Source organism: Sus scrofa, chromosome 14 (assembly GCF_054392235.1).
Source record: "Sus scrofa isolate SSC_HxYL_T2T_F1_AM1 chromosome 14, Sscrofa_HxYL_maternal_Yorkshire_Landrace_v2.0, whole genome shotgun sequence".
NCBI lineage: Eukaryota > Metazoa > Chordata > Mammalia > Artiodactyla > Suidae > Sus > Sus scrofa.
The window spans coordinates 87,335,000-87,348,805 of NC_139396.1; the positions used below are offsets into that span (position 1 = coordinate 87,335,000).

General features: G+C 33.9%; 1 protein-coding gene across 3 annotated transcripts in view; it reads left to right on the forward strand.

The window, feature by feature from the left end:
* CABCOCO1 (ciliary associated calcium binding coiled-coil 1) overlaps positions 1-13,806 on the forward strand; it is a 125,404-nt gene that overhangs the window by 2,345 nt on the left and 109,253 nt on the right. For all 3 annotated transcript variants that reach the window (XM_084997028.1, XM_001924770.5, XM_084997027.1), the window contains exons 2-3: positions 7,461-7,564; positions 13,314-13,483. Coding sequence is in view for 2 of the 3 variants with exons in the window: in XM_001924770.5 (XP_001924805.1) it covers positions 7,461-7,564; positions 13,314-13,483 (274 nt within the window). In the remaining variant the exon portion in view is untranslated. The remainder of the gene's footprint in view (positions 1-7,460; positions 7,565-13,313; positions 13,484-13,806) is intronic.

Here is a 13,806-nt window from a genome sequence, read left to right on the forward strand (position 1 = left end):
TTTCCAGAGTTGATCTCCCAAAAGCTAGTCCCTTGTAGTATTATTTCTTAAGAATTCAATATCCAAATTGACTTTACCAGAAGAGCATCCAGTCATCTGAGCCAAGTAGTGAAATATTTCTTTTCTTGCTAAGTGTATTGGAAATAAAGCATAAGTTTCCAATAGTCTGAGGTTTCCCATTTGTTGTTTGTTGTCAATACCTAAAATAAAACCAGTTATCCCAATCATATAGTAGATACTCAATAAAATATAACTAACCAATATTCTAGATGGTCTGATGTATGCCAGGAAAGGTAGTTATCATAGACCAAAATCTACCGTATAAGATCCCTTGAACAAGCAAACATGAGATGAAGGTCCAGGAAGTTTTTTTTTTTTTAATTTAAAATTCAACAATTTTTTTTTTAATTTAAGCATAAACTTTTCTTGCCATCCTTCTGAATCCCACCAGTCCAGTTTCTTTAGTAACATGGGAGAAAAATGCCTTTTTCTAAAAGATAAGGCTAAACTTTAGGGAGGTATTTGTTTAAATGTACAAGACCAGAGAAATGATGACAGTCTGAAAATAAAGACTTGCTATATATAGATTTATAAGTGAAATGCTTGGAAGTTAATTTATAAGTGAATTTGTAAGTGAATACTTAGAATTCAGTCATCAGTCTTTTGTCAATAGTTTGTTCATAAACTGACTTTCTTTTAATGTTTTCAAAAATACTATTTGGGGTATATAATCATGTAAGTAGTATTCTTTTTTTTTTTTTTTTTTTTTTGGTCTTTTGTCTTTTTAGGCCCACACCCACGGCATATGAGGTTCCCAGGCTAGGGGTCTAATTGGAGCTACAGCTGCGAACCTACACCACAGCCACAGCAATGCCAGATCCGAGCTGCATCTGGGACCTACACCACAGCTTACAGCAATGCCGGATCCTGAACCCACTGAGTGAGGCCAGGGATCGAACTCACAACCTCAAGGTTCCTAGTTGGATTCGGTTCCACTGCGCCACAACTGGAACTCCCCTTAAGCAGTATTCTTTAAATACTCACTTCAGAGACCTAAAAGAAAGTGTAAATGATTATTTCCCATTTGCTTCTTCTGAACAATGTCTCTTAGTGTTAACAAATCCCCTAACAGATGACATTTGCTGTGTCTTTGGGACTTTATCAGGGGACACTTACATAATCCTGAGTGGAAAGATGATGTCACTTGTCTTGAGATCTTCAACATGTTGGGAAAGGGTGTGGCATAGACAATTCTCTCTACATTCGGTCCCTACAGACCTTGAAAATAGCTGCCACCTCATCGCTGGCAGATTAGAGAGAAACAGTTGGGGCTCTACGTGAGCACCAAAATGAGCAAGTTCCTGCAATTGCAATATCATTCAGGAGGTATTTCTTGAAGCCATTCACAGCACATAGTGTAGATGGACCTGTGCAGAGCTATTGGTGGCGAGGCCCAAAAGTTGCTCAAAATATTAAGAGAACAGTGCTGATATTCCTCAACATGCAAATACACAGTAGCATTATTTATCAGACACTCAAAACCTCTGGAAATACTGGCTATGGGTGGGCATGGAGGCGCTGACAACATCTAGGCTCGCTTTCATCCTACTCTTAGTCTTTGGATTTCTTGTCTCGGTCATGTCTTATTTCCTGCTGCTCCTCCCCACTCCAGCCTCCCTTTCAGGTTCCACAAATCATGTCCAATCTTCTTCTAATATTTCAAGTTTTATTTGACTAAAGTTAGGTCTTTAACACGGCTAAAATTAATTTTTGATAGATGTACTTTGCGCATATGAAATGAAGATCTAATTTTGTTTTATTCCAGACAGTAACCATCAATTATGCCAGTTTTGTTTACTAAGTAAGCCATCCTCTGTCTCTTCCCATTGAGAATGGACCCGCTGCCACTGTCACATTATATATGTACATGAATGGGCGCATGCATGGCCAGTGAGTCAGTGGAACAGAATAGAGAATATGTCTGTATATGCTTAAATTTATACATATATGTATATTTTTAAATTTCCATTCTCCATTTTTTTTACACTGACCAATTTGTCCATTGTTTGTCTAAACACTGCCAGACTGTTTTATATTTAACTTAATATCTAATTTGGAAAGTCCCTCATTATTTTTTTCAATATATATGTACTCTTTCATAGAACTTTTTAAGTTCTTCTTCCATAAGAACTTTAAAAAATGATTTTGTGTAGTTCCAGAATGATACAGTTGAGTTTTGAGATTGTCCTTGCATTACATTTATAATATGAGAAGAATTAATTTTTTTTAATTTGAAAGTTTCCAATAAATTTCTTTGATCAAATCTTGTTAACTTTTTGATAAAGTTTATAATTTCTTTACCTTTCTTATATTTTTAGTCAAGTTTTTGACATTTCCATTTGTAATTAATTTCTTATATAGAGGAAAGTAATTGGCCTTCATAAATATATGTTATAGGTAACCATCTTATAAAATTTCTTATTAGCTCAAACCGTTTTAGTACAATTGGAGGTTTCTTAGGTATGCAACCATGTAATCTTCAAATAAAGATTTTTTTAATTTCCTCATTTCTAATATTTAAGTCACATGCTTTGTACTTTTATTGTACTAGTTAGACCCTCTACAGTGTGTTAAAGTATAATGATGTTACTAGTCAGAAATAAAAAATTTCCTGATTTTTGTAAAAATACTTCAGTATTTCTTCATTCAATATAATATTTTGGCATATAACCTTTTTCATGTTTAGCTTTTTTTATTCATATTCTAGTGAAAGTTTTGCTGCTGAATTCTAGCAAGTGCCTGTTTATTTTTTATTTATATAATTATACTGTTTAATCATTTAATTTGACAGAAGTATGTGAAACCTATTAATGATCTGCATTTCTAAAATTAACCTTATTTGGTCATAATAACAGCTTATTATTATTTTATTTATTTATTTATTTGGTCTGTAAGGGCCATACTCATGGTATATGGAGGTTCCCAGGCTAGGGGTCTAATTGGAGCTGTTGCTGCTGGCCTATGCCAGAGCCACAGCAATGCTAGATCTAAGCCGCATCTGTGACCTACACCACAGCTCACAGCAACGCTGGATCCTTAACCCACTGAGCAAGGCCAGGGTTCACCCCACAACCTCAGGGTTTCTAGTTGGATTTGTTAACCATTGAGCCATGATGGGAACTCCCACAGCTTATTATTATTTTAGTACAATGCTGGATTCAGTGTTCTGAGATACCATTTTAAGTTGAACTTTTGCACCTGAATTCATTAATGATTTTGGCTTATAATTTCCTTTCTGTGCTAGTTCGGGTTTCTGTGTATGGACTATGCTGGCTTCTAAAAAATGACTTATCTACAGTCTATAGCAATTTATGTGTTCTTGATTGTTCAGTAGAACTTCAAGTGTAAAGCTATCTGGACATTATGACCTTTTAAAAAGTAGGGTTCCAGTTTAGTTCATGTGTGGTCAGATCCATGTGCTCCCTTACTCATGGTCAAATTTGATGACGTATATATTCCTAGGAAGTCACCCATTTCCTTGTAATTTTCAAATATATTTCCAATTAATATGACATTTTTTTCTTTAATCACATTTACCCAAGATTTACCCATTCTCTTCATTATTTAAAAGAACTAGCTCCTGCTTTTACTTATCCTTCTTTCAACTACTTTTTCTGTTTTTCTTAAATTGGTTCTTTACCATGTCCAGGAGTACAGTGGGGTGACTGAGACATTCTCCTTGGGCACAAAATTTAAGGGATGCCAAAAAGTCAGTAGTCAAGAGAAACTATATTTTAATTCAATATTTTAAAAATCAAAATTAATGCAAAAAAGTCCATAATGGATCAAAATTTTAAATAAAGACAGCAATAGTATTACTGATTTTTCCTTTTTACCTCAGGCTCCAACATGTATCAGCACAGTGCTGCTTCTTAGTTCATTTGTTTTCAGGTTTGAAGAAAGCCTTTCAAAGTGTTAGACCAGCCTGTGTTCTCTATGACTGTGAAACATCTCTTAGACATCTTTGGTAAGCTGTGCTACATTTCTGTAGTGAACATTTATTAAGACCCTTTTAAGACACTATCAGTTTTTGGATGCCCCCAAAAGCTTAAATTCTAAAGGAAAGGCATATATACAAATGTGGAAAATTGAGGTAACATCAGAGAAAAAATTCAAAGAAAAGATTATCTGGCAAATAATATCAGGCTTACAGTTTTAATGCTTCTGGAATAACAGCTAAAATCCACCAGGTGGTGGAATAAAATGAGTTACAGTGAAGTTTAGCTAACATAGTCTCCTAGTCAGAGATGTAATTTTATAGGGAAAATGATAATTATGTATTTACATTTTTATTAGTCTATTTATGAATTTTCTATTGTATCTTTAATTTTTATAAATTGGGATATATGTATTGAATTTTTAGCCACTTTATATCCTTTCTACTATAGAAAGGCAGTATATAAACAAATAAAAAAGCTCTCTTTAAAATAGGCCCAGGAATTCAGTTTTAAACAAAAGAAAATAAATAAACAGAGGTAAATCCTTCTAAAGATGATTATCTTAAGCTATCAAGTTTTAGTTATAAAAAGAGGCATTAATATTATGCATCTTTGCTAGAATTATTGTTATACAGAAGGTTAAGGTTATTGTATTCTCTCTCACACAATTCTTGTGTGACCTATTTTCTCATATTCAGGAATTTTCAAACCTAATAAAACTGATCCGAATGTCTATATAATGTACCTTTCATGTATATCTCTATTCATTATGAGTAATGATAGCAATCTCATGTGTATTAAAACCTATCAAAGTGATTTTTTTACATGAATCCGAATTTAAGTTTAAATCCTTTCCCATCAGTCACAAAATTCATCAGACCATCATGAGATCCCCAAATCCAAGTCTGGCTTTTCGTCATGTTCCATCATCTAGCAGTGTCATCACGGGATGGAGATGAATTCAGACAGTTGATTAACAACCTATGTTGACCTAACTAAGACCTGCAGAATTCTAAACAGAAGTAAAAGATTAAATGATTGTTCCTAAGGAATTTACCATCTAACGAGGTTAACAGTGTAGTAATAATTACACTTTACTGCCAATAATAAAAAATATACATGTAACCAACAAATATTTAAACAAATGTATAACCATACATTGTGGACTAACATCCTATCCACTCTAAAAACTGAGTGCATTTAATTCAGTTAATAAATATCTGAGACCTACTAGGTGCAAGGTATTATATTAGATACTAAAATATGTTTTCTTATTGAATTTATAATCTAATAGTATGACCTAGTTTAGGTTAATTTGCTACCCCTAGATTACAAAAAGATTGCTAATAAAATAGCACATTTTATTTCTAAATTGGGTTTTTAAAAATAAAATCATAATAACCTAATATTAAATTACAAACATTAAGTTGATTATCATTACCAATGAGTCTTAGCTTTGGGATTTTTCTGTTCTTAAAAAGGAATAAGAAAAACTTGGGATGTGATTTTGTTAACTATAGCAAAACATTTCCTACTGTTCTTATTTGTTGGAGATCATTCACATGAAAGGATAAATAACTGTAGAATTGAAAATGTTTGCCCCTTCTCTCCCCCAAATCTCTTTGATTTTTGTTTAGCTGCTGCTATCTCACCTCTGTTTCTCTATCTCCTCTTCCATCCTTCATTTATAGCTCTTCTCCAAGCTCTGGCTTTGGGTAGTTTCACCCATTCTTACATTGGTACTAACTCCTAAACCAACAGCTTGACCTTTCCAACTCTCACATTTGTAATTAACCTCTAAACATGTCTTTCTTGCTATGCATATTCCACCTTACATTCAACCACTGGAAGCAAACTCATCATCTTGCCTTCTTAAAACTACCATCGTCTTCCAAAAATTCACCTTTCTTTCTGTCTCTCTGTCTTTCTTTCTTTTAAAATTTTTTGTCCTTTTTTAGGGTCGCGCCTGTGGCATATGGAAGTTCCCAGACTGGGGTCAAATCAGAGCTACAGCTGCTAGCCTGAGCCACAGCAATGTGGTATCTGAGCCACATCTTCAACCTAGACCACAGCTCACGGCAATGCCCTGGGTCCTTAATCCACTGAACAAGGCCAGGGATGGAACCCGCATCTTCATGGATTCTAGTTGGGTTCATTACTGCTGAGCCACAATGGGAACTCCTTCAGAAGTCCTCTTTCTGTCCATGTAATGAGAGTGTCATGTATGTTTTTGCAAACAAAAGGACTTAGCTGAGGGCAGAGCAGGAGGTGAGCACCACTGTTCACAGGCGGTGCACTTGGGTGCAGGGCTTCATCATCCTTAAGCCTTTTAGCACTTCCTCCACCCAGAGAGGATGCCTTTGTCTAGTTCACACAGAGGTGGCATATGTGCTTATGGAGGCTCAGAGGATCACCTCCTTTTTCTTCCAGTCATCTAGAATCTCCATTCATTCTTTCCTCTTTTAGCCCCCCCATACATAATATATTGCATTTATCCCTTTCTTTTCATGCACACTGCTAGGAGCCCATTGCAGCCCACTGCCTTATTCCTGAACTGTTTTAATGACCTTTTCATTTAATTCTTCCTTTTTGTCCTTTCTTAACATCTGTCTTTCCTTCACCCTGCTACAGGTTCCCATTCAGTAAAGTGTAGTTTTATCTTGTCATTTCATTGCTGAAAAACTTCATGGTTTATTCTTGTCTATATTATGAAGAACAGACTTTTTAGCCTGTTCTTCATCAACCAACCAGGGTCTAAAATATGTATGATGCCTTAATCAGTGTCTTGGGTCTTATAATCACTCAGTAAATATTTCTTGGATTATTAAGTTTCAGATCTCCTGCAATCTCTTCCAAATGCCCATCTTCCACTTAGGTTCAACTAGTCCCCCTAGGCACCACTGTGAACACCACTTGATGTTTACAGAACTGATGCCCAACTGTCCTGTCTTTATCACCTTGGTATTGCTGATTCATTCACCTGGGGCAGCATGCATGCTCAGTCTCACAGACCGTTCTTCTCTATAGATTTCCTTGTCCTGATCCTGTCCTTGTCCCTTCCTTTTTTAGCCTGAATGACACCTTTATTATGGCTCACTTACCGTTTTGTTTTCTTTTTTTAAAGTCATCTTTGATTTGTTCCTCCCACTAGATCTTAAGCTTCTTGAGGCTAATAAGTCTTTCTTACTTATTTTTGCCTCCTCTTGAGCCCCGAGTTCAATGAGGAATATATAGATATTCAAAAATGTTTGTCAGTTGAAAACCATCACCCAGTACTTCAGCTTTTCAGAAGAGAGGTACCATCACTTCAAAATGGAAAAGAAAAGTAGTTACTTTGGAGACTATGGGTTTTAAATTTTTTCCTGATTGCAATTACACGAAAGTAAGAACAAATTTTGAGGTCATTGGGATTCATATGCAAAACATGTGGTTGAAATGACTTATTCCCTTTTTTTTTGGTAGAATGGAGCTGAATTCCAGGAGCATGAAAGGATTCTATCTCCCGATTTTCTTTCAGTTGCCCAGATCACAGAAATGCTAGCAGAGGATGCAGACGGAGTTCAACGGTAAGTACTTCAATATTAAAACTGAACATGGAGCAGTTCTAGTTCTGCATCTGTGAATGACCATGATATGTTATTACACATTTTAACCCTCTTTTCAAATTATTTGTTGTTGTATTGTGCACAGATAGATAGATAGATAGATAGATCTCCAGACTCTGGAACACAGAAATTCTCAAAGATGTGACTTTTTGCACTGCTCAGCAGTCTTCTTCATGGAGAGAAATGGATTTCAAACCAACTTGTTAATCTTAACAGAGTTAGGGATTTATTGTTAAAAGCAGCCACTAACACATGCCATCTTCTTTCCTCTTTCACATGTGAAACTTTCAGTACACACAAGAACCTTTAAAGTCTTCTGTATCGTCATGACGAGTAAATTGTATTTTCTGTAATGTTAATAGTCAATATATTTTATAATTTTGGAAATCCTAAATATTAGCCATCCACCTGTGATTTTTACTCTATATGAAGCTCTATTAAGTACTCTAACTAATCTCATACATTTTGTTTAAATACATGAATATAGCTGAATTTATAGGCATTGATTCTAATATATGTACATCTTTTTCTTAAAGTTGATTTCTACAGTAGATCATTGGCTTAGAACTCTAATGTGTACTCAGATATATCTACCCCACAAATTCCTAAAAGGTATTTTCAGTAATACTCATTTTAAAAATTATCTCACTGTAATAATGGAAGCCTGATTGTTAGTAATGTGTGCAAAGTGGGGGTGATATGGTGATGTTCTGGACTGTAATGTTCCAGGGTACAATTTCTGTAGGCCTGTCCTCTGGATGTAAGCAGGGTACTGTAGACCATAATGGGCAAAGAGAAAATGACTCTGTCAGTGGTTATCATTTGTAAATCTTACAAATATTATGGAATGGAGGTGATTTACTACTGAGAAGGAAATACGACCAATGTACTGGCTGGAAGAGAAGACTGAGAAGGGAAGGCATATTAAGAGCAGGCGAATGACACTGACAGGCCTTTTCCCAAGATGCTCTTCACCTCCACTACTTTTTAATCCTGCTAGAAATCCTGGTGATCCGTGATTTACCATACTGCTTGCTAAATACATCTTTATAAGTTAAAAATTTCACAGGTTTTAAACAAGTATTTCATGGTGATTTTATCATTTTTATAGAAACAAATACTCTTTGGGAATTCTTATTTTTAGTGTCAGAATTGATTAGAAAAATTCATTGATTGTATTGATATCACTGATTATTTAAACTTCAAGTAACTGTTATCTTCAATTTCTAGGTAACCCCATATAGATTTTTAACTAGGCAACAGTAGATTAATATGAATGACATATATTTAACATAGTTTATAACTTATTTGTATTAAATCATAAATAAAAGATGTTATATTAAATGCAGTTAATAGTAAATAAAATACATTTCAAACAAATGCTTTTTAGACATGTGTATTTCTCACCAGATCTTAAGTTGTACTGTGTATGACAGTATTTTGTGACAGTCTTTTTCTTTCTTTCAATTACTGACTCTCTTTGTTGTTAAATATCTAAATCCTAAAAGTATTTTTAATCTTTAAGAGGTGAGCTCTAGGAGAAAGTAAATAATACAGAGATTGATACAGAAATTAGCAACATAGAAACAACTAGATTCAACAGCACATTGACCGAAGAAATCATCCTTTTAGCATGCATCTATGACCAACTCATTAATGGAATTCATCTAAAGTAAGAAATTTTAGGACATAGAGTTTGTGTAAATGACACCAAGTGTTATGTAAGGAGCCATTTCTTTACAAAGCAATTTTCTCAAGGGTTGTTACATGATTTTTGTAACAGTAATCCTGAAATATTGCAGTCAATCATTCACGTTCTACTTAAAATGGCATTATTATAAATAGGGATTATATACCTTGCACAATGACAAATATATTTGAGGTATCCTGTCATCAAGTGGCAGAAGTATGCCAAAATGATATAGTCTACCACACTGTAAACGTACTTAGGTAAATTATAGGACATCAGCACATTTCCCTACTGTTTAAAATTAAAAATTTTGTTCCATAAAAGCAACCAACCAGATGAAATGTTAAAATATGATTAAAATATATTTCTGGAGTACACTTCAAGCAAAGTTAAATAGCTGAATATATTTCTCACAATCTCCTAACTACTGTCAGTCATTTGTATTTTAATATAACCCTGATTTTATTTACAGATCCACCCAAATCCCTTTTGAAAAAAAAGTAGGGACTAAATTGAAAATAACTATTTAAACATAGAAATAACATGGAGATATCTTTTAATAACCTTTCTATGACTAGTCTCCATGAGCTGTTCAGCTCCTGCCTTAAGGCTTACTTCTATGTGTCATCATATTTAAAGAATAAAGTGCACTCCAATTTCAAGAGCAAGCAAGAGTAAAGTAATATTTTTACTGAAATTCTTGGTGAGACAAAGCATAGATAGTTCCATCATCCTTCACTATAGTATAACTTCCTAAATCACTATTAAGCATCTTTCTCTTTCCCTACATTCTTTCATGTTACATCTGTGGCCATCTCTCCCCTCTCCCCTGTTCCATCCCCCTTTATCCGCAGAGGAAAAGCTTACAAATTTTCCCAGTAAAATGGGTGGACACTTTGCATTCAAACTGCAGCCATATCTTGCTCCAAATGCCTCCCTGCATAGTCTCCTTTGGAGTGAAATAATTGAACAAAGAAAATAAATGTTAAAAAATTAACTTTGTAGCTCGAGTTGAAGGTTAAGATTCAAATGGTACCAGGGAAAGTGATAGAGGAGACATTGAGGAAGAGCAAAGTGGAAGGACCTCAAAGATATTTCACCAAAAATATTCAGAGGCAGTTGTCTTCTTTCATAGACTGTTAAACATTGAAAAAATAAAAATGTAAAGTAAAGAACACATTCAAAGTATTGATGTTATTAATTAAAACAATAATATGCTGATTGCAGATGAAGAATACACTTAGAAGGAAGACTAACTGCTAGAAACAGAAGAAAATGTAAGGCAAAAGCTGATGATTAAGAGGGCATTGATTCCATAAAACAAAAATGAAAGAAGAGATTATAAAAATATGTAAATAAGAAGCTTTTAGAACAAAGGCAAGAAACTGAGGTAGAGTAAAACCAGTGTAGACCTTGCTGAAAATCAAGTCAATATTATGGAAAACAAGTTTAAGAAAACTTTCAAAATGCAGGTCAAAGCAATTAGAATTTAGTAGACTATACATCCAACATAATGGATCAGAAAAAAAAATTAACTTCTTAAAAGCTTTGATTTAAATATTTTAGTATAATAAAACTTCATGTGTTATCTCTGAGACAAAGCCAGTCACTTAGAGAATAAAATTGTCAGCCAGGCCTCAGATTTTTCCTTAGGAATGTTAGGTAGTAGAAATGAGTAAAGTGACAAGTAACCAAAATTTAGGGAGTCAGAATATAATTCAGAATAAAATGCTAATTTGGTTGTTTTAGTTAATCTGTGTATTAGTTAATCTATGTAACATACATACATACCTACATACATATGTTAATATGTATGTTGGGTGAGGTATTATTTTATTTTCTATGTGGATAGTCAGTGCTGCCAGCACCATTTTAAAAGATTTCATACTTCCCTCACTGACTTGAAATACTGCCTCTGTCATATACTAGTTCCCATATATATTGGGTTGGTTTCTGGGCTTTCTCCCTTTTCCATTGGCCTATTTGTTGATTCCATTAAAATGCCACAAATTTTTACTACTATGGAAGTTTTCTTACTGACCTTCACTTAAGACTAAATGGTATAATGACTCCAGGATTGGTTGACTCAAATCCTCAATTGTATCAAGAAATGAGGCTTAATTTTAGGATTGATTTTTCTTATGGTTGTAAGACAACTGCCAGTAGCAATCAAAGGTATTGATTTACTCTTTTGTGTTTTTGTTCCACAGAAGCAAGTGAATCTTACTATTAGTTATAATTCACTAGAACAGTTTAGGAGTGTGCCCACCATAGATGAGTAATTACAGAGAATGTCATAAGCTGAAAGGCATTGTATGGCATTATGAGAGGGAGATGAGGTTACCATGATGGGCTGAGAACACTTAGATCTCACTTTGTGGGTTGAGGTCTACCTTGATACCACTGTAAATGAAATGGATATTAGAGAGTGTGTTAAACACAACATCAGCTTACTTTGTTCCCAAACTTGTTTAGTCTTGCTGTATATATTCTGATCATATAATTTATTTCAATATTATGAATAAGAAGGACTCTCTTTTTTGAAAATGGCACAGTATGAAGTTGCCACAACCCCCCACTCTCACCACACACACATATACACACTCCCTCAGAATCACATATAAACATCAAGCAAATACCAACTCCATCCTTGTTCTAACAAGGAGAATGCTGAAAGCCCAAACCACAAAAGGTGAGAATGCCTGCCAGCAGCATTATAGATCAAGCAAAAGTACCGAAGATAGTACAAGGAGGATGCACATAGTCGAACGAAGACTTAGAATGAGCTTAAAAATATACTTACCCTTCCAGGTGAGGAGAAAGCCCTGAAGTGCCATTCCAAGAACCCTTGTTTGTAACAGCAAGACCAAAATATACAGACTTTGAGCAGATACTTCCCATCTTTACAAGAAATAGGTGGTTTATGAAATAGTAAAAAGAACTTATGACTCTTTTATTCTTTTTCCTTGCTAATTGAATAAAGAATAAAAAACTGGAATAATTGATGGAAACCTTTCATATAGAAAATATCTTTTAATATAGCCAGGTTTGAGTACTAAGCAAGGAGTACACATTACAAAGACATTGCAAAACAAACAAACAAAAAAAAAAACCAACAAAAAAAAACAAAAACAAAAAAAACCTGAAGAATAGAAAAAAGGACTGGCAGGCAAAGAAAAAAACACCAGAAAAATATGCCCATGAACAGATAACAAAATGTCAATCTTTATCATAAATTAAGAATACTTATGAAGCAATCGCAGAGTACAAACCAGAGATACAAAAACTGAAGATAGAAATAAAAAAATAAAAGGTGCTGAAACATTAAAAAAAGGAGAAAAGGAATGATCTTTTAGAGGTGAAATTTATAAGCAGGCCAAGGGAAAATTAACACTGCTGAAAACACAAAGGACATCGAAGACAGTAATGACAGAAGTATATAAAATGAAAATCAAATGATTTGAAAAAATTTTTGAAGATTAAAGATAAAATTAAAGCTATAGAAAAAAGTGGGTAATATATACATAATTTGAATTCTTAAAAAAAAGAAAACAATATTTAACAATCTAGTTTCAGTACTTTGTCATAAATAAAAGAAACTTGATCATATAAATGGAAAAAGACATTGAATTTGAGAGGGAAAAAAGTAAAGTTACTATACTTGAAAGACAGAGTAAGGAAGAGGGAGGGGAGAGGAGAGATTTAGGAGAAAGAGGAAGAGAAGGAGGACCAAGATGAGTTTGCATTCGCTCTCTCGCTCTCGCGCTCTCTCGCGCTCTCTCCCCCTCTCTCTCTCTCTCTCTCTCTCTCCCTCCCCCTCTCTCTCTCTTTCTCCCTCCCCCTCTCCCCCACTTCTTTTGAATGTCATTTTACACTTAGGGTTTTTATATAACTATGAATATTTTTAGATTATGAGCATTACAGAATTTTCATTCAAGAAAAATATTTTTTTGAAACTTAGAAAAAGAACTGGTCAGTATTTAATCTATTTTAATATCTGGATTTTTCTCTTTGTTGCAGGAAACTGGAAAAGTTTTTGAATTTCAAAAACCTTCACACCTGTTTAAAGGAAGCCATTCTACTGGATTATTATGTATCTGGATTTTTGTGGGCTAGAGGAATGGACTTTTCTATTATTCAATATTCAAAATTTATGACTTTACTAGATATGTTACTTCATAATCTTAGAAGTAAGTATATTATTTTTTATTTTTTTTAAGAAAAGAAAATTTAGTGCATTTGTCTAAATTAATGTTCTTAAGCAAAAAGTTCCTAATTTTTAGTAATTCCTTCAGTGAAAATTATGTTTTGTTCCAGGGTATAGCAAAAATATAGTTCATATCTTCATTAAGTTATAAAACCTCAAATAATACTTAACAGGGCTAAAATTCTCTTAATAATTAATTTGCCAAAGATATGTACATTTTATTTTAAAATCTTATCAATGTCATCCATTCCCCAAATGTCAAGAAATCCAGATTTATTTAGGCAGTTTTTTGTTGTTTGAACTATC